Source organism: Oncorhynchus masou, chromosome 31 (genome assembly GCF_036934945.1).
Source record: "Oncorhynchus masou masou isolate Uvic2021 chromosome 31, UVic_Omas_1.1, whole genome shotgun sequence".
NCBI classification, from domain to species: domain Eukaryota; kingdom Metazoa; phylum Chordata; class Actinopteri; order Salmoniformes; family Salmonidae; genus Oncorhynchus; species Oncorhynchus masou.
In genome coordinates, this window is record NC_088242.1 from 61,905,185 (window position 1) to 61,926,594 (window position 21,410).

The window sequence follows — 21,410 nt, forward strand, 5'->3', positions numbered from 1 at the left end:
CTGGGGCACAGTGAGTGGGAGGAGGAGAGAGGGAGAGAGAGAGAGGGAACGAGCAGGCGAGGGAGAGGGAGAACAAGTAAGAGGGGGAGGGAGCATGTGAGGAGCCATGTGAGCTGAGGGGAGAAAAGCGGGCCGCGGCTGCAGAGTGAGGGATTGGAGGAGAGCAGTGTCTGCTCAGTCCATGAGGAGATGGGGCAGGGGGTACACTTACGTAACCGCCTGCAGTGTCTGAGCCAGCGTCACGCGGACCGTCACGTTCCCACCCTCTCTCTTTCTCTCTCACTCGAACAAGTGTGAGCCTCTCCCTCCTTTGCTTTGTCTCTCCCTTTCTATCACAATGCTGTTTGCCTCAATTATTTCTCTCCTCGCTCTCTCCCTCTCTCCCTCGCTCTCCCTCTCTCTCTCCCCCTCTCTCTCGCTCTCTCTCTCTCTCGCTCTCTCTCGCTCTCCCTCTCTCTCTCTCTCGCTCTCTCCTCTCTCTCGCTCTCCCTCTCTCTCGCTCTCCCTCTCTCTCGCTCTCCCTCTCTCTCTCTCGCTCTCCCTCTCTCTCGCTCTACCTCTCTCGCTCTCCCTTCCTCGCTCTCCCTCCCTCGCTCTCCCTCTCTCGCACTCTCACGCTCTCTCGTTCTGTCTGTCGCGCTCTTTCTGTCTGTCGCGCTCTTTCTGTCTGTCGCGCTCTTTCTGTCTGTCGCGCTCTTTCTCTCTCTCGCGCTCTTTCTCTCTCTCTCGCGCTCTTTCTCTCTCTCTCGCGCTCTTTCTCTGTCTCTCGCGCTCTTTCTCTGTCTCTCGCGCTCTCTCTCGCTCTCTCTCTCGCTCGCTCTCTCGCTCTCTCTCTCTCTTGCTCTCTGGGTCTCTCTCTCTTGCTCTCTCTCTCTCTTGCTCTCTCTCTGGGTCGTGGCAGGGGCAGACAGTGAACTGACTGAGGGATCTGCAGTAGGCTAAGGAGGATTGCTGTTGCTTGGCATATCGGAGTGTAGTGAATTCTGTGTACGGGGATGAGTAGTAGCGACGATAATGCTATTGAATTATATCATGTAATTTTAGAAATAATTTACAGCCAGTCAATCAATTTAGTTTAAATGTTTTGTAGTCAGGTGAAACTGACAATTGGGATTTAGGATATTGCTGAAAATATTGTTCACAAAATGTGTACTGCAGTGCAGGAACTATATGATAGTACCGGTGCCTTACTCTTTAGATACCATTTTAACGAAATCACAGTATCTAATCTGGGGCAGAAGTCATAACCAGGGAAAACACCTGTCTGCTGTGCAATCTGGCCAATGGCAATAAACGTGAGACTACGGTTTTTAGGTTATGACAACCAGGACATTATCTCACGTTCCCCCGTGTGTCTGTGTGCATGCACGTGTGGTCATGTGTGTCCTGTGTGTGCGTAAACATGGCTCCTGTGTTTGTTGACAAAGGAAAGTAAAAAGCTTCTTATGTAATCTCTCTCACAACCTATCTCTTTCCCTCCCTCTCTCACACTCCTCCTTTCCCTCCTGCTCTCTCTCCGTCACTCTTGGCAAGTTTCACAGCAGCCGCCCTAGGCAAAGCAGCTTTACAGATTACCAGCCTCTCTAACCGCTAAGCTAGTCACACGCGCACACACACCCACACACACCACACGTACGCTGCCCCACGCTGGCTCAGCTCATCCTGTGGGGTTTTCCCAGTGTGAGAGAGTGGAATATGGCTTAGCTACATCACTGCACTCATCCTCTCATCCTGTCATTCACATGCAGCCAACCAGGCCAGCGTGAGCTCAGCTCACTGATACCAGACAGGCCTTAACCCCTGACTGCCCCTAGTCTGTATCCAGACAATGTGTAAAATACACTTTAAAACTCTAAACTAGTCCTGCGGTCTCAAGTGTTCCATCATGAAACCTGCAGCCTAACATCAACTACATACTTATACCCACGCTACATATTTTTTATTGACGTTTCTAGAGGCGATGGACTGAGATGTTTCTTTCAAGGGGGATCAGAGATGAGTGTTTGGGCTTTTGTGTCGGTTTGTTTTGTGTACTTGTGTGTTTAGGCTGCCGTCCTATTCCGTCTACTCTTCCTCTTCAATGCTTTATCAGTCATGTGACTGGAGGTGTGTGGTCTTCATGGTGATGGACTAGCGCGTGTTTACCTGTTTCCCCCCCGTTACTCAGCCTTATATGTACCCTCAGAGTAGGAGTGCTGATCTACAGTCGGATCAGGTTCATGTACTCTTATTTGTTAACCCTTTATACTTGTGGGAATTGGCTTAGAGTGCCTTCAGAAAGTATTCACGTCCCTGGACTTTTCACACATTTTGTTGTGTTACAGCCTGAATTTCAAATTGATTCAATTTTAGTGTTTTTGTCACTGGCCTACACACAATACCCCATCATGTCAGTGGATTCGTTTATTTTTAGAATTATGAATTAAAATGTAAAAGCTGAGATGTCTTGAGTCATTAGGTATTCAACTTCTTTTGTTATGGCAAGCCTAAATAAGTTACATAATACACTGTGTTTAACATCTCTGTCCCTCAGTTGAGGAGTGAATTTCAAACACACAGACCAGGGAGGTTTTCCAATGCCTAACAATGAAGGGCAGCTATTGGTAGATGGGTAAAAATGAATCCTAACTCCGTTGCGGGAGAGGAAGTAAACCACGTTTTGGGGATTTCACCTTGAGGCCAATCAAATCAATTTGCATTCGTCACATGCGCCGAATACAACAGGTGTTGACCATAAAGTGAAATGCTTACTTACAAGCCCTTAACCAACAATGCAGTTTTAGGAAAAATACATGTTAAGTAAAAAATAGATAAGAAATAAAAGTAACAAATAATTAAACAGCAGCAGTAAAATAACAATAGCAGGGCTATATACAGGGGGTACCAGTACAGAGTCAATGTGCGGGGGCACAGGTTAATCGAGGTAATTGAGGTAATAGATGTAGGTAGAGTTAAAGTGACTATGCATCGATAATAAACAGAGAATAGCAGCAACGTAAGGGGTGTGGGGGACAAAGCAAACAGTCTGGGTAGCCATTTGATTAGCTGCTCAGGAGTCTTGTGGCTTGGGAGTTGAAGCTGTTGAGAAGCCTTTTGGACCTCGACTTGGCACTCCGGTACCGCTTGCCACGCGGTAGCAGAGAGAACAGTCTATGACGAGGGTGGTTTGAGTCTTTGACAATTTTTAGGGCCTTCCTCTGACACTGCTTGGTATAGAGGTCCTGGATGGCAGGAAGCTTGGCCCCAGTAATGTACTGGGGCGTACACACTACCCTCTGTAGTGCCTTGCAGTCAGCGGCTGATACCAGGCGGTGATGCAACCAGTCAGGATGGTGTCGATGGTCCACCTGTAGAACCTTTTGAGGATATGAGGACCCATGCCAAATCTTTTCAGTCTCCTGAGGGGGAATAGGTTTTGTCGTGCCCTGTCTTTGTGTGCTTGGACCATGATAGTATGTTGGTGATATGGACACTAAGGAACTTGAATCTCTCAACCTGCTCCACTTCAGCCCCATCGATGAGAATGGGGGCGTGCTTGGTCCTCCCTGTAGTCCACAATCATCTTTGTCTTGATCACGTTGAGGGAGAGGTTGTTGTCCTGGCACCACACGGCCAGGTCTCTGACCTCCTCCCTATAGACTGGCTCGTCGTTGTCGGTGATCAGGCCTACCACTGTTGTCACCAGAAAATGTAATGATGGTGTTGGATTCGTGCCTGGCCATGCAATCATGAGTGAACCGGGAGTACAGGAGGGGATTGAGCACCCACCCCTGAGGGGCCCCTGTGATGAGGATCAGAGTGGAGGATGTGTTGTTACCTACCCTTACCACTTGGGGGCGACCCGTCAGGAAGTCCAGTATCCAGTTGCAGAGGGAGGTGTTTAGTCCCAGGGTCCTCAGCTTAGTGTTGAGCTTTGAGGGCACTATGGTGTTTAACGCTGAGCTGTAGTCAATGAATAGCATTCTCACTTTGAGGGCACTATGGTGTTTAACGCTGAGCTGTGGTCAATGAATAGCATTCTCACATGTGTTCCTTTTGTCCAGGTGGGAAAGGGCATTGTGGAGTGCAATAGAGACTGCGTCATCTGTGGTTCTGATGGTGAGTGCTACGGGTCGGTAGTCATTTAGGCAGGTTACCTTAGTGTTCTTGGGCACAAGAACAATGGTGGTCTGCTTAAAACATGTTGGTATTACAGACTCGGACAGGGAGAGTTTGAAAATGTCAGTGAAGACAATTGCCAGTTGGTCAGCGCATGCTCGGATTATACGTCCTGGTAATAACTCTCGCCCTGCAGCCTTGTGAATGTTGACCTGTTTAAAGGTCTTACTCACATCTGCTACGGAGAGCATGATCATACAATCGTCCGGAACAGCTGATGCTCTCATGAATGTTTCAGTGATACTTGCCTCAAAGCGAGCATAAAGTAATTTAGTAGGATTGTGTCACTGGGCAGCTCGCGGCTGTGCTTCCCTTTGTAGTCTGTAGAAGTTTGCAAGCCCTGTCACATCCAACGAGCGTCGGAACCGGTGTAACACCATTCGATCTTAGTCCTGTATTGACGTTTTGCCTGTTTGATGGTTTGTCAGAGGGCATAGCGGGATTTCTTATAAGCTTCCAGGTTAGTGGCAGCTCTGCCCTTTCGGTCAGTGTGGATGTTGCCTGTAATCCATGGCTTCTGGTTGGGGTATGTTCGTACATTCACTGTGGGGACTTTAAACAGTTACATAGGTTAATGGCTGTGATAGGAGAAAACTGAGGGATTGTAGTTACTCCACAATACTAACATAATTGACAAGAGTAAAAAGAAGGAAGCCTGTACAGAATACAATTATTCCAAAACATGCATCCTGTTTGTAACAAGGCACAAAAGAAATACTGCAAAAAAATGTGTTAAAGCAATTCACGTTTTGTCCTGAATACAAAGTGTTATGTTTGGGGCAAATCCAATACAACACTTTACCGAGTACCACTCTCCATATTCTCAAGCATAGTGGTTGCTGCATCATGTTATGGTTATGCTTGTAAAGGTTAACGACGGGGGAGTTTTTCAGGACAAAAAAAGAAACAGAATTAATCTAAGCACAGGCAAAATCCTAGAGGAAAACCTGGTTGTCTGCTTTCCACAGACACTGGGAGATGAATTCACCTTTCAGCAGGACAATAACAAAACACAAGGCCAAATCTACGCTGCAATTGTTTTCAAAGAAGACTATGAATGTTCCTGAGTGGCTGAGTGACAGTTTTTGAGTTTTAAATGTTCTTGGAAAATCTTTGGCAAGACCTGAAAATGGTTGTCTATAAATGATCAACAACCAATCTGACAGAGCTTGAAGAATTTGAAAAGAATAATGGGCAAATGTTGCACAATCCAGATGTGGAAAGCTCTTAGAAAACTGCCCAGAAAGACTACTCACAGCTGTAATCACTGCCAGTGGTGCTTCTACAAATTATTGACTCAGGAGTGTGAATTCTTATGTAAATTAGATATTTCTGTATTTAATTTTCAATACATTTGCAAAAATGTCTAAACATGTCATTGTCATTATGGGGTATTGTTTGTAGATGGGTGAGAGAAAAACATCTATTTAATACATTTTTAATTCAGGCTGTAACACAACAAAATCTGCAATAAGTCAAGTGATATGAATACTTTCTGAAGGCTTTGTATATGGGCTAAATTGAAATGTTTCTTACAGAAGAAATATTGAATGTGTAAGCACAGTAGCAATTAAAAGGAAACAGTTTGGAGATTATGGGACAATTATTAGACCAACGTTGTGGACAGAACCAGTCACCTGACGAGACTAAATCCATTACACTGGTTCTATGTGTCCTCAACATTTTATTGTACTTTTTGCTGTATTTGTTGATTAAAATCTAGTGAGAGAACTAACTGGTGTATTTTGGTGGCCCAACACATCTCCAGAGTGTGCACAGTTCCGGGGTCATTTCAATGCACTTTTGTAACTCGTAGAAGAGTCTTCAACTTTAAGGTGCTTTTTTTGAGCTCCCTAGCTGTGCCTTTTAAGGAACTAGCGCAAACAAACTTGTAGTTGTTTTGTTTGGAACACATACCTGCCATCACACAATTACTGTTGTTTACGCCTTCTAAAACGTCCCATTATAAATCCCAATCTGGGTCTGGTGGGAATCATTTGAAAGCTTGTTCTATCGCCAACATGACTAGGTACGTTCTAAAATATGACCTTACAGTGTTAGGCTTTCACAAGGAAATTCAAAGAAACAGATTGTAATTTTCAATGTGCATGGGGTGGCAGGGTAGCCTAGTGGTTAGAGAGTTGGACTAGTAACCAGAAGGTTACTAGTCCGAGCTGACAAGGTACAAATCAGTCGTTCTGCCCCTGAACAGGCAGTTACCCACTGTTCCTAGGCCGTTATTGAAAATAAGAATTTGTTCTTAACTGACTTGCCCAGTAAAATAAAGGTAAAATAAAAAGGAATCATAATTGCATTCAGGTGCGTACTTCACAAATGACAAACAGGCTGATTCTGTTCAGAACAGACATGTCATCTTATAACTACGTCCAACTTAGTGAACGTTGACACTATATGACATGGAAATGTGAAGTGCACATTTGGACCAACAGCCTACATGCTGACCTTTGGAACCTCTACATTTTTTAAAAGTCTAAATGTAAAATAGCCGACACCGTCACAATAAATCCATTCTTCATTTTAGACCGGTCTAAAGAAACATGATAGGAAGGAAATGTAGTCTATTTCAGAAGAACAGGATAGTATATTCAGACGTTGTTAAGCCTTGATCTGGCTATGCCATATGGCTGTGGGCTACACTAGTTCATTTAGCAGACACAATTTGTTTACAATTCCGTGGCATTATTTTATAGTATGAAGAATACAATTGAACAAAGCTGAATAAAATAGAAAGGATATTTTCTCCAAATGATTTCAGAGGGTGTGAGCACATGTGGCTATTCTGTGTTGAGGGGTTAACAAAGAAACAGGGCGTCATGAGGGCGGTGACCATATTACCACCACATCTGGCAGTCAAATTCCACGTGACCATTTATCACTGTAATTAGGCTTTTCCAAGCTGTATTAATTATATACTAAATAATATACGTGTGAAATTAGTTTCGATTTAGAACGGACCATTATCATACACCTGTCGGAACAGGAGCAGGGGAAAATGCATGTCCTCTTTGCACTTAAACAGCGAATGGAAGATGCTTTCACTGTGGTTTATTTTCATGCCAGCCAGGTAGACTATACACCTGCTGTAAATAGAAGCAATGTGCTTAATATTAGGAAAGTTGAGAAATAAATAGAGTAGGCCTAGCCGATAGAAAGCTGATGGGATCCTCCTATTTTATAAAGGCCACCACTCTGTTTTCTTGCGCAATTGCACAGCCTATAGAAATGTTGCGCAACATGAGCTCATGGGCTCTCATGAAGTGTTTGATTAGATTTCCATTACATTTGCATTGATATTAGAGTGATTAGAGGGACAATAGAGTGCTGAGTACCAGACAGTTAGCAAGTTTGGTAGGCTACTAATGACCATCAGCAGCATCAGAGCTTAGAGAAGCCTGATGCTCTGACTAAACGATCACCTGGAATTTGACTACGGTCATGACTTATTATTTGGTGGTAATACGGTCACCGTAACAGCCCCAAGCATGTGATTTTTTTTTTTATCAATAGATGTGTTTCATGAGAGGCAAACAAGCCTTACTGCTTGGTGTCCTGCCATATGACCTCTGGACATTGTACAGTCTTCCTGACAAAAACAGACCGCTGTGCCAGGAACCCATCTAACAATGTTAGCAAATCACATGCACCACTTCCAAAGAGAACCCGCCGGCAAAGGGTCAGGCATTGGAGGAATGCTTGTTTATGTGCTCAGGATGAGCCTTCTATTGTCTTCTATTTGCCTGAAAATCACCAATTTCTCTCACATGCAGCTGTTAAGTTGTTTTGCTACTGCACCTCTTTACAGTGGAAAGCATTTAAAACGGTGCTAGAGGAGCATGGCAATGGGGTTTGAGGAAAAGCAAGGAAAAGTGTGTGTGTGTGTGTGGTGGGGTTGTTTACCAGAAAACGGCGGGGGTGAGAGCGGGGACGAGTCGTCTGCCATGTGTAGGGAGTGGAGGAGCGCTGTAGGACTGCAGCTATTGAACGAGGTGCAGGTAGGGTACACTGAGGGAGAGCGAGATGGAAAGAAAAGAGGTAACAACTGCTATAGCATTGCTGTAGTGTTCATGCTTAGATGACATGAAGAGATTTTAGGTGCGTCGATTTTTCTCCCATGTAATCATTTTCCCTTCCTTTGAAAAGAAGCGTCGCACAACTAGGTGATGCTCTCTCTTGTGTCTGTCTGGGTTTGGGCTGAGAGAGTGGCTGTTAACTCTTTCACTGCCCAGAAAATAACAGACATATGAAATGTTTTTTTAACCCTTATTTTACCAGAACACATTCTCAGCAACAACCTGGGGAATAGTTACAGGGGAGAGGAATGAGCCAGTTGTAAGATAGGAATGGTTAGGTGGTCATGATGCTATGAGGGCCAGAATGGGAATTTAGCCAGTACACCAGGGGTTAACACCCCTACTCTTACAATAAGTTCCATGGGATCTTTAGTGACCACACCTGTTTAACGTCCTATCTGAAAGACAGAACCTTGACCAGGGCAATGTCCCCAATCACTGCCCTGGGATATTTTTTAAGACCAGAGGAAAGGGTGCCTCCCACTGGTCCTCCAACACCACTTGAAGCAGCATCTGGTCTCCCATCCAGGGACCAACCAGAAGCCACCCTACTTAGCTTCAGAAGCAAGCCAGCAATGGGATGCAGGGTGGTATGCTGCTGGTTAATTTGATCGATCAGTGATAGATCACATTCATCTTACCAATTTCATATGCATGTACGTATAGGTCTACAGTAAGTTGAATTGGATTTTAGTTTTTTAAACTAACTCTGATCTAAGACTAAAGAAATCGAGCATGGGAGATAATGCTCTGTCGAACGTTCTCTGACATCGACGTCCTCTGATCTGCTTTTCGTTTCAGTGTTTTCATGGTTGTATTGTGTTGATAGCCTATGCTTTAGTAACCTGTTGAATAGTGCTATAATACAGTACACCATAGGGCTAGTTACACACAGATTTCCCTCCAACCATAGTTCATTAGATCCACCCTGCTTCCAGTCTCTACTTCTGCGCAGCCATGGGAGCACAGGTGGGAATTGTATTCTAGTGTAATGCTTGACTGTTGTTCCCACTCCACTATCAGATTCCCCCATGAAATTGTATTCATTAGGATGTAATCAACTAAATGGATTTTATATTAGTTGGGTCCATATTCATAAAGTATCTCATAGTAGGAGTGCTTATCTATAGTGAACAAAAATATAAACGCAACATGCAACGATTTTTTTTTTTTTTTACTGAGTTACAGTTCATATAAGGAAATCAATTGAAATGAATGAATTTGGCCCGAATCTTTGGAGTTGAAGTGACTGGGCTGGGGTGTAGCCATAAGTGGGCCTGGGAGGGCACAGTCCCACCCCCTGGGGAGCCAGGCCCACATCAGAATGTTTTTCCTCACAAAAGGGCTGCCTCGCTCTCGCTCTCTCTCTCTCTCTCTCTCTCTCTCTCTCTCTCTCGCGCTCTCTCTCCCTTGCTCTCTCCTTCCCTCCCTCGCTTTCTCTCGCTCTCTCCTTCCCTCCCTCGCTCTCTCTCTCCTTCCCTCCCTCGCTCGCTTTCTCTCCCTCCCTCGCGTTCTCTCCCTCGCTGTCCCCTCGCTCTCTCTCGCTCTCCCTCGCTCTCTCTCCCTCCCTCGCTCTCTCCCTCGCTCTCTCCCTCGCGCTCTCTCTCGCGCACCCTCGCTCCCTCTCGCTCGATCTCGATCCCTCGCTCCCTTTCTCTCGCTCCCCCCTCTGTCTCGCTCCCGATCCGCCCTCGCTCCCTTTCTCTCGCTCCCTCCCTCTCACGCTCCCTCCCGATCAATCTCGATCCCGATGCCTCCCTCTCTCTCGATCCCGATGCCTCCCTCTCTCTCGATCCCGATCTCTCTTGATCCCGATCCCTCCTGATCTCTCACTCCCAATCTCTCTCTCTCTCTCGCTCGCTCGCTCGCTCGCTCCCGATCCTCACTCACTCCCTTTCTCTCGCTGCCCCCTCTCTCGCTTCCGATCTCTCTCGCTCTATCCCTCTCTCGCGCGCGCTCCCTCTCTCTCTCGCTCCTGATCCCGCTCTCACTCGCTCGCTCGCCCTCCCTCTTTCGAACCCTCGCTCTCCCTCGCTCGCTCGCCCTCCCTCTTTTGAACCCTTGCCCTACCTTGCTCCCTCTGTCCTCACATCACCTGACTGGATTTTTTTATGACTACATGCAGCAGCAGACCAATAAGTCAGGCTGGCACAACTCTTTCGCTCTCTCTCTTTCGCAGGGTCTCTCCTCCTCCCTCTGCAGAGATGGCCAGCAGACCACATCATCCGAGGGGTAGGCAGCTAGGGGAAGAGACATGGGGAGCCTGGCTGCACTATCCCACTCTTTTAGGATGTGAGAAGAGTGGCAAGAGACCGACATCTCCTTTTTTAGAAGGGGAATCGATCAATAAAAAATAAACTCATTGCTGTTGAGTTACTGTAAAGGATAGCTTGGAGTATATATGTCTGATTAAGTGGGAATGAGCCGAGTTGGCCTACGAGTTGGCTCACTGAATCATCACCTGCAGTCCATGAAGTGTGTGTGTGTGTGTGTGTGTGTGTGTGCATGCCTGCACTAGTGCACAAGCCTGTGTGTGTGAGGGCTCAGCTCTTCGCCAGACGGTGCAGGCAGACTGCTGTCTCTGCTGACTGCAGATGAGTTAGTGTTTACTGAGACGGGGAACATCAGCTGCACGTGCTCCCTCTCCACTAGAATGCGGCTCCTTTTCTCTCCGTGCCTCTCCTCAGTGTGCTTATTTAAAGGGCTTCAGCTCAAATTTGATTTGGAACTCCTCCAGTGGATCCGTTTGTGTTTGGTGTGCACTATGTCTGTTTTCCCGTCTGTGATATCACATGCAAGAAAGGATCTGTCGTTTATCATGACGCGGCTCTCTATGGTGGATGCCATGTGTCCGTTCATCGCTCGCTCGCTCCCTCCATCAATCCCTCTCTCCATTAATGCCTTATTTGCTGTGCTCTTACACAGTACATATTGGTGGTAAGAAAAGGGAGCATCTGGAGCTTACAAGTTTCCTACCTGTGCAATAAGAGAGAGAGGGGGTGGTTATATCAGTGGCTCTCTCTAGGGAGGGCGAAGGTCGCTAGTGTTTGCCATCCCTTGCCATTTCCAAGCCAGCAACCACTAGGCATTATGTAACACATTCTCCCACAGGAAACACAGGATCAGTAGCTAGTATACCGTATTCAGCTCTGCTCCAGTTTCCTTCTTCCCCATCTTCCTCTCTGTCGGTCTCTGTCTCTCGGGTCGGTCGTTCGGTCTCCCTCGGTCGGTCTCTCTCTCTCTCTGTCGGTGTCCCTCGGTCGGTCTCTCTCTCTCTCTGTCGGTGTCTCTCTCGGTCGGGGTCTCTTCGCCGGTCGGTCTCTCGGGTGTCTGTCTCTCTTTCTCTCTCGGTCGGCTCTTTCTCTCTTGATCTGTCTCTTTCTCTCTCTGTCTGATCGGTCGGTCTGTCTGTCTCGTCGGTCTGTCGGTCTGTCTCGCTCGTCTGTCTCGGTCTGTCTCGGCTCGGTCTCGTCGCTCGGTCTGTCTCTCGCTCGGTCGTCTGTCTGTCGCTCGGTCTGTCTCGCTCGTCTCGGTCTGTCTCGGTCGGTCTGTCTCGCCGCCGGTCTGTCGGTCTGTCTCGCGGTCGGTCGGTCTGTCTGTCTCGCTCGGTCTCGCTCGGTCGGTCTGTCTCTCGCTCGGTCTGTCTCGCCGGGTCTGTCTCGCGGTCGTCTGTCTCGGGTCTGTCGTCTGTCTCGCTCGGTCTGTCTCGTCTCGCTCGGTCTGTCTCGCTCGGTCGGTCTGTCGGGTCGGTCTGTCTCGTCTGTCTCGGGTCGGTCTGTCTCGCTCGGTCGTCTCGGGTCGGTCTGTCTCGCTCGGTCTGTCTGTCTCGCTCGGTCTGTCTCGGCCGGGTCTCGGTCGGTCTGTCTCGCTCGGTCGGTCTGTCTCGGTCGGTCTGTCTCGCTCGGTCGGTCTGTCTCGGTCTGTCTGTCTCGCTCGGTCTGTCTGTCTCGCTCGGTCTGTCTGTCTCGCTCGGTCTGTCTGTCTGGCCGGTCGTCTGTCTCGCCGGGTCTGTCTGTCTCGGCGGTCTGTCTCGGCTCGGTCGGTCTGTCTCGGCTCGGTCGGTCTGTCTCGGCCGGTCGGTCTGGCTCGGTCGGTCTGTCTCGCTCGGCCGGTCTCTCGGTCGGTCTTCTCTCGGTCGGGTGTCTCGGGTGGTCTCGCTCGGTTGGTCTCGCTTGGTCGGTCTCTCTTTCTCTCGGTCGATCTCTCGGTCGGTCTCTCTTTCTCTCGGTCAGTTTCTCGGTCGGTCTCTCTCGGTCGATCTCTCTCGGTCAGTCTCTCGCTGACGGTCGCTGTCTCTCGGTCGGTGTCTCGGTCAGTCGGTCTCTCTCTGTCTCTTGCTCTCTCGGTCTCTGTGGAAGGAGTCGCTTCTTCTCAAAATGTAACTTTGACGATTCCATCAATCCATGTTGCTAATGTACCGATCTCCCTCATGACGTTGTCTTTATTATATGACCCCATCAACTGAGTATTGGCACCATATAGCCACAGTGTACTGGATATGTGTTGGATGTACCACAGAGTTGTGTAACGTGAAAAGGCCAACTACAGGTGACATCTCATCTCACCGGATTTAAAAGCCATAGAATTACGAGAATGGCCAAGGCCCCTCGGACCACGACAATTGCACTGTACCCTCATGGACACACTTAATATGGTATTATAATTCTATATCTTTTGCAAAAGTTTCAATTAATAAAAATGATAAGACTGAATATGTATGACTGTCCCGGAGTTCCTTATGGGCCCTGGTAAACCGGTGTCATTTTGAGATGCAACCTTTGTCGTGATTGAAACAGAATGCATGGAAAATGTGTTTTTCTTCTGGGTCGCAGAGTGTTGATGGGAAGCATAAACAATGTTACCTGAGTGAACCCTGGCGTTTGGGGAATTTTGTTTTTCTCTGTTACACATAGATAGTGCGAGAGAAAGTGTGTGTGTGTGTTTCTGTCTGGCGTACAACAGACATGTTCAGAGTCGGGTCTGGATTTAATCTTTTCATTTCTCTCCTCCCGTAGGGAAACGTATTAAGGAAGATTCTCCTCACTCGCTACTTTGGAAATCAAAGGCTTCACTCCAAATCAGAGTTTGGGAGTGGGAACAGCTCAGCCGGAGGTACTGAACATAACCCCGAAAACCTCAAAGGGATACTTCGGGATTTTGGCAATGAAGCCTTTTTATCTACTACCCCACAGACCGATGAACTCGTGGATACCATTTTTATGTCTCTGTGTGCAGTTTGAAGGAAGTTGCTAACTAGAGCTTGCACAATTGCTAACTAATGTTAGCACAATGACTGGTAATCTATGGGTATCTGTTAGCAGGCTAGTTATTTGCTAACAGTAGTTAGCATTGGCTCAAGAAACTACCTCTAACTTCTTTATTCGATAAAGGGCATCATTGCCAAAATCCCAAAGTATCCCTTTAACAATATTCCCTGTTACTCAGGGAGCGAGTAGATAACATGATGTATTGGCTAAAACCACTGTTATTGGTTCTTGATAGTTATAAGAGGATATAAGACATACACATACAAACCCTTGGTTCCAAATCAGGCCTGCTCATCCAATGTTCATCCAATGTCTGCCATGCTTCTGGATGATGATGTCGCTGCTCTCGCTCCAGTGTGCGTTAAGTGCTAGTATGTAGACGTTATCGGCTCTGTAAGCACATGGCAGCGACCACCAAACGGCAAATGTGATCGATTACGTTGAAAACAATGGCTGTCCATATTGGAAGCAGTCTCCAGTCTTTTTACACCTCAGTGTTGAGACTGCCTGGTGTCGGGGGTTGGCACTTTTGCTACTATTCCATTGGTCTATTAAGCCAGACAAGCTCAATCGACTTGACATTGCTCAATGTTTTTTGCAGTATCATGTACACATTTTAAATTGGCATTTAAGAAAAAGACAATAAAATAACATAGTATTTGAACAACGGTCTGTTCCAAATCATGTCCTGCCATTTTCCCCAATCCAATCAGTCTAATATCTGTCCTTTTGTAGGTGGCTCTTTGGTGCAGGACTCTGACAAGTTGAGCAGCAGCATGGTAGATATCCAGTGTCTGCTGGACAGTGAGGGAGCCTCAGAGCTGGTCATAGACCTTATCGTCAGCACCAAGAACGACTGCATGTTCGAGGAGAGCATCCTGCTAGGCAACGCCCTGCTCCAGGGGGGAAACACTCAGATACAGGTGGGTGGGGAGGAGGTGGGCTCACACAGATACGCAGTTGCCCGCACGCATGTATGCGCAGATACAGAGAAACAAAATCTATGGGTTAAAAAAATGTTAGTTGACATGGGCTAGTTGATCTGAACATTTTTGACAAGCTCTCTAAGGAATGCAAGGACTGACATGACAAGAAGAAAACTGATGATGCACTACCTAATTTCTGAAATTGCACTTTGTGCATTCTACTAGTACAACTTTCAAGAGTAAGTTGAAAGCCCCACGGTTTGGGAACCACTGCTCTATCTGATGGGTCGATTCCACTTCTCCCCCATTTCAGAACTCGTTCTACCACCAGCTGCTCAAGCAGAAGAAGTCGGAGCACTTCTTCAAGGTGTTCTACGACCGCATGCGTCTGGCCCAGCAGGAGATCCGGGCCACTGTGTCCGTCAACATGTTCGAGGTCGGCACCTGCAGGAAGAGAGACGAGGACGTTGACGTCAGTCACAGTGGCATCCGTCTCAGGAAAACACGTATGTTTTTTATTTATTTTTTAAATAGAATGACTAGAACTGACATTCTCTTTCATGTCGTTGTTACATGATGGGTGGGAGGGATCAAACACCATTCGGTGACATTGGCTAATACGACTTTATTGTTTTGTTTTGGTATCATTTCTGTATCGAGTATCGTGATGGCATCTAGTATTGTGATACTAAACCTGGTGTCTATATCGAATTAAAAACTTCTGCTATTGTGACAACACTCTGGCCATACAAGTTGATTCCAATGGTGGTCCCCTCCTCCATACCACATACTTGGTTCCATCAAGCACCTGTACGTATGTCTATGTTCTGATGTATACCTCAGTGGCTGGAATGTTTTGTCTATCTGCTGTTGTTATTTTTCCCCACTTGGGGTCAGTAACATTTGTTAGATTCCAATACCTATTCTCTATGACCTGTTCTCCATTTAGTTCCTCAACTGCAGTCTTTCCCCTCCTTATTGGCCTTCCCCGTGTTTCATGGGAGAACAAGTCCAGACATGTTGTCTGTGAAGCAGCAGATATTGTAAAATGTCCACTGTCCAGTGCTCCACAGACTGAAGGATCAGAGAGGTGTGGAATGTTGAGAGTGAATTAAATAGCAAGGGACCAGGGAGGAGTGTGGGAGAATGAGTGGTGGAGAGGGAGCTAAGTTTCAAAGCTGCTGAGTCATATGGTAATGCCCTGAACATGACCCTAGAAGTCTCCATGGAGATGATGGGGCTTAGGCCACTGAGATCCGAAAAGGACTCTCAATGCACACATACAGGTAATAGGCCTTGAGTGTAAATTTGAGTCGTATGTAATATTATTTAATACTGTAATATACAGTAAGTAATGCTATGTAGTATATGCATTGTTCTTCAAAGGTTTACAACTCCAGCCATACCTACATAGTAATAGTAAGGGACTCATAAGATCAAAGGTCGCCTCCATTTCTCTCATTGCTGACATTATCAGACTCCCAGTGCTCAGTTTATCCTTTTGGCAGGGTCATTTACCCATTTAATCAGCAGTGTGACTACAGTAAATGTAATATGTGTGATCTCCCCTGTAGTATCACTGACCCAGTAGTTTGGAGTGATTGTGTATCTGTTGTTCCTGTTTCGCCCCCATGCCTGTGGTCACAAGTCAGGGGCCATGTGAGAGGTCACATCACTAGTATATCAAAGGGCCATTCTACCCAGATCTGTTGTTTTGACCAGAAAACCCAACTACACAGTTAACCCGTTGTCAGAAGGGTCACGGTAATTTCAGAATAATTACAAAAAAGGGTTTGTTTCATGAAAAGATTTCATATGAGTTTGACTGAGAGGGAAGCATTGAAAAACACTCAAGACGTTCGATTGGCTCACAGTGAACTCCAGGTTTGGGATCAATTTAATTTAAATATAGCCATATCAGGTCAGGAAGTGTATTGCAATTTAAGCAATGACATAATCAAAAATGTTATGCAACATTTTCAAATCATGAATTTGAATTCCACTGAAAGGAAATCAACCTTTTACCCTGGTCAGCAGAAATCCTCAACATTTCTGGAAAACCTGTGTATGTTTAGGAATGTTTCCAGAATTTTGCAACCCTTCAGTGACCCACCCCATCTCCTCTAGCAAAAGACTCTTCCCTGCACATGATAGACAACATGCGTGGCCAGTTGAACGAGGCGTCCTCGGCCACCTCCAAGGCCTTTGTCTCCTTCCGGAAGGAGCGGGACACGGACCTGGAGGTCCTGGAGGGCCAGGCCGGTGAGGGGCCCGGGGGAGGGGCTGAGGAGAGGGAGGAGGAGGCCCAGATGAGCCGGGCCATCACCATCATGAAGCCTATCCTGCGCTACCTGCAGCTGCTCTGTGAGAACCACAACAGGGACCTGCAGGTATTGAATTGAATAAACCTTATTGAGGATTTGGCACCAGCATAGGCACTGTATGGAGAGATCATAGTTCCTCTGACCACAAGCTGAATTTACTGGTGTTTACCATGTTCACCTGATGAGTGAATCATAAGTGAATAATCTCAAAAGGGATTAGCAGTTTGGCCCACTGCATTTGAGGAAACAGATTAGATGCTGAGCATTATCATTTTTTTTCTCATCTCCATGATGAGTCAGAATCTCCACAGAGATCTAACAGCAGCCTATCATAGCACCACCTCAATTTAGGAATCCAGTGTTTATGTAACCATCTGGGTTTTGTATCCGGTGTATCAGGGCATTATTGTCAATATACACTGAATATACAAAACATTTGGAACACCTGCTCTTGCCATGACATAGACTGACCAGGTGAATCCAGGTGAAAGCAATGATCCCTTATTGATGTCACTTGTTTAATCCATTTTAATCAGTGTAGATGAAGATGAGGAGACGGGTTATTAAAGAAGGATTGTTAAGCCTTGTGACAAGTGAGACATGGTTTGTGTATGTGTGCTATTTAGAGGGTGAATGTGCAAGACCAAAGATGTATGTGCCTTTGAACAGGGTATGGTAGTAGGTGCCAGGAGCACTGGTTTGAGTGTGTCAAGAACTGCAACGCTGCTGGGTTTTTCCACACTCAACAGTTTCCCGTATGTATCAAGAATGATCCATCACCCAGACATCCAGCCATCTTAACAACAGCGGGAAGCATTGGAGTCAACATGGGCCAGCATCCCTGTAGAACGCTTTCCACACCATGTAGAGTCCATGCCCCAATGAATTGAGGCTTTTCTGAGGGCAACTCAATATTAGGAAGGTGTTCTTAATGTTTTGTACACTCAGTGTTTGTCTCACGCTTTTATTCTGAAATGTTGACACACCCTGCTTTAAACACAGATCAGATGTGGTCACACTCCGATAGGATGTCATGCAAGTATCCTATTAATATGAACCACCTTTTTTAACCCTCCTGGTTCGTCCCTGAATCCAGAACTTCCTGCGGAACCAGAACAACAAGACCAACTACAACCTTGTGTGTGAAACGCTGCAGTTCCTGGACATCATGTGTGGCAGCACCACTGGAGGCCTGGGCCTGCTGGGCCTCTACATCAACGAGGGCAACGTGGACTTGGTCCGGCAGACCCTGGAGACCATCACAGAGTACTGCCAAGGACCCTGCCACGAGAACCAGGTAGGGGACCAAAAACTGTGCCAGTGTAGAGGTTATTTGGAATCACACACTTGTGATGTGGTGTGCCTGCCTGAAACTTGTAAACCCAAATTATATAATGTACCACAAGGATTTCCTCTTTGTGTAATGGTTAAGACATTGAACAGTAGTCCTGGGCCCCCAAAATATGCATGTGCAAGTTTTCATGCAACAATTTGCATTTCTAAAAACTGAACTTGACTTGGGAATGTGCTCATCGTTCCGTAAACTTTAGGCCATGCATACGCACAATTTCTCGTGTTTGAATTATTGCATTGCATGAAGACAAATGTAGCCTTGTGCATTCGGAAAGTATTCAGACTCCTTCCCTTTTTCCACATTTGTTATGTTATAGCCCTATTCTAAAATGTATTAAATCAACCTACACACAATACACCATAATGACAAAACAAAAAAATGTTTTTAGATTTTTTTGGGCATGTTATCCCTTAAGTATTCAGACACTTTGCTATGACACACGAAATTGAGCTCAGGTGCATCCTGTTTCCATTGGTCATCCTTGTGATGTTTCTCCAACTTGATTGGAGTCCACCTGTCGTAAATTCAATTGATTGGACCAGATTTGGAAAGGCACATATAAACTCAGCAATAAAAGAAACGTCCTGTCACTGCCAACTGTGTTTATTTTCAGCAAACTTAACATGTAACTATTTGTATGAACATAACAAGATTCAACAACTGAAACATAAACTGAACAAGTTCCACAGACACGTGACTAACAGAAAATTAATAATGTGTCCCTGAACAAATTGGGGAGGGGGACAAAATCAAAAGTAAGCCCGTATCTGGTGTGGCAACCAACTGCTTTAAGTACTGCAGTACATCTCCTCATGGACTGCACCAGATTTGCCAGTTCTTGCTGTGAGATGTTACCCCACTCTTCCACCAAGGCACCTGCAAGTTCCCTGACATTTCTGGCGGGAATGACCCTAGCCCTCACCCTCCGATCCAACAGGTCCCAGACGTGCTCAATGGGATTGAGATCCGGGCTCTTCGCTGGCCATGGCAGAACACTGACATTCCTATCTTGCAGGAAATCACGCACAGAACGAGCAGTATGGCTGGTGGCATTGTCATGCTGGAGGGTATTGTCAGAATGAGCCTGCAAGAAGGGTACCACATGAGGTAGGAGAATTTCTTCCCTGTAACACACAGCGTTGAGATTGCCTGCAATGACAACAAGATCAGTCCAATGATGCTGTGACACAGCCCCAGACCATGACGGACCCTCCACCTCCAAATCGATCCCGCTCCTGAGTACTGGCCTTCATTCGACGATAAACGCAAATCCAACCATCACCGCTGGTGAGACAAAACTGTAACACATCAATGAAGAGCACTTTTTGCCAGTCCTGTCTGGTCCAGCGATGGTGTGTTTCTGCCCATAGGCGACGTTGTTGCCGATGATGTCTGGTGAGGACCTGCCTTAAACAGGCCTACAAGCCCTCAGTCCAGCCTCTCGTGGACAGTCTGAGCACTGATGGAGGGATTGGGCGTTCCTAGTGTAACTCGGGCAGTTGTTGCCATCCTGTACCTATCCCGCAGGTGTAATGTTCAGATGTACCGATCCTGTGCAGTTGTTGTTACACGTGGTCTGCCACTGTGAGGATGATCAGCTGTCCGTCCTGTCTCCCTGTAGCGTTGTCTTAGGCGTCTCACAGTACGGACATTGCAAGTTATTGCCCTGGCCACATCTGCAGTCCTCATGCCTCCTTGCAGCATGCCTAAGGCACGTTCACACAGATGAGCAGGGACCATGGGCATCTTTCTTTTGGTGTTTTTCAGATTCCGTAGAAAGGCCTCTTTAGTGTCCTAAGTTTTCATAACTGTGATCTTAATTGCCTACCGTCTGTAAGCTGTTAGTGTCTTAACGACCGTTCCACAAGTGCATGTTCATTAATTGTTTATTGAACAAGCATGGGAAACGGTGTTTAAACCCTTTTACATTGAAGATCTGTGACGTTATTTGGATTTTTACAAATTATCTTTGAAAGACAGGGTTCTGAAAAAGGGACATTTCTCTTTATGCTGAGTTTATAAGGTCCTACAGTTGAAAGTGCATGTCAGAGCAAAAACCTAGCTATGAGGTCGAAGAAATTGTCCGTAGAGCTTTGAGACATGATTGTGTCGGCACAGATCTGGGGAAGGGTACCAAAACATTTCTGCTGTATTGAAGGTCCCCAAGAACACAGTGGCCTCCATCATTCTTAAATTGAAGAAGTTTGGAACCACCAAGACTCGTCCTAGAGCTGGCCACCCAGCCAAACTGAGCAATCGGGGGAGAAAGGCCTTTTTCAGGGAGGTGACCAAGAACCCAATGGTCACTTTGACTGAGCTCCAGAGTTCCTCTGTGGAGATGTTTGTCCTTCTGGAAAGTTCTCCCATCTCTACTGCACTCTACCAATCAGGCCTTTATGGTAGAGTGGGCAGATGGAAGCCACTCCTCAGTAAAAGGCACATGACAGGAGTTTGCCAAAAGGCAACTAAAGGACTCTCAGACCATGAAAAACAAGATTATCTGGTCTGATGAAACCAAGATTAAACTCTTTGGCCTAAACGCAAAGCGTCACGTCTGTTCTTCAGTGGCAGGGACTAGGAGACTAGTCGGGATCAAGGGAAAGCTGAACGGAGCAAAGTACAGAGAGATACAGTGCCTTGCGAAAGTATTCGGCCCCCTTGAACTTTGCGACCTGTATTTTTTTGTGAAGAATCAACAACAAGTGGGACACAATCATGAAGTGGAACGACATTTATTGGATATTTCAAACTTTTTTAACAAATCAAAAACTGAAAAATTGGGCGTGCAAAATTATTCAGCCCCTTAAGTTAATACTTTGTAGCGCCACCTTTTGCTGCGATTACAGCTGTAAGTCGCTTGGGGTATGTCTCTATCAGTTTTGCACATCGAGAGACTGAAATTTTTTCCCATTCCTCCTTGCAAAACAGCTCGAGCTCAGTGAGGTTGGATGGAGAGCATTTGTGAAGAGCAGTTTTCAGTTCTTTCCACAGATTCTCGATTGGATTCAGGTCTGGACTTTGACTTGGCCATTCTAACACCTGGATATGTTTATTTTTGAACCATTCCATTGTAGATTTTGCTTTATGTTTTGGATCATTGTCTTGTTGGAATACAAATCTCCGTCCCAGTCTCAGGTCTTTTGCAGACTCCATCAGGTTTTCTTCCAGAATGGTCCTGTATTTGGCTCCATCCATCTTCCCATCAATTTTAACCATCTTCCCTGTCCCTGCTGAAGAAAAGCAGGCCCAAACAATGATGCTGCCACCACCATGTTTGACACTGGGTATGG

The 21,410-nt window shown here is 46.3% G+C and overlaps 1 protein-coding gene across 5 annotated transcripts in view; it reads left to right on the plus strand.

Annotated features, from left to right (window-relative positions):
• LOC135524242 (inositol 1,4,5-trisphosphate receptor type 2-like) overlaps nucleotides 1–21,410 on the plus strand; it is a 170,454-nt gene that overhangs the window by 77,639 nt on the left and 71,405 nt on the right. For all 5 annotated transcript variants that reach the window (XR_010452921.1, XM_064951604.1, XM_064951605.1 and 2 more), the window contains 5 exons: nucleotides 13,265–13,361; nucleotides 14,252–14,439; nucleotides 14,756–14,948; nucleotides 16,570–16,832; nucleotides 17,863–18,063. Coding sequence is in view for 4 of the 5 variants with exons in the window: in XM_064951604.1 (XP_064807676.1) it covers nucleotides 13,265–13,361; nucleotides 14,252–14,439; nucleotides 14,756–14,948; nucleotides 16,570–16,832; nucleotides 17,863–18,063 (942 nt within the window). In the remaining variant the exon portion in view is untranslated. The remainder of the gene's footprint in view (nucleotides 1–13,264; nucleotides 13,362–14,251; nucleotides 14,440–14,755; nucleotides 14,949–16,569; nucleotides 16,833–17,862; nucleotides 18,064–21,410) is intronic.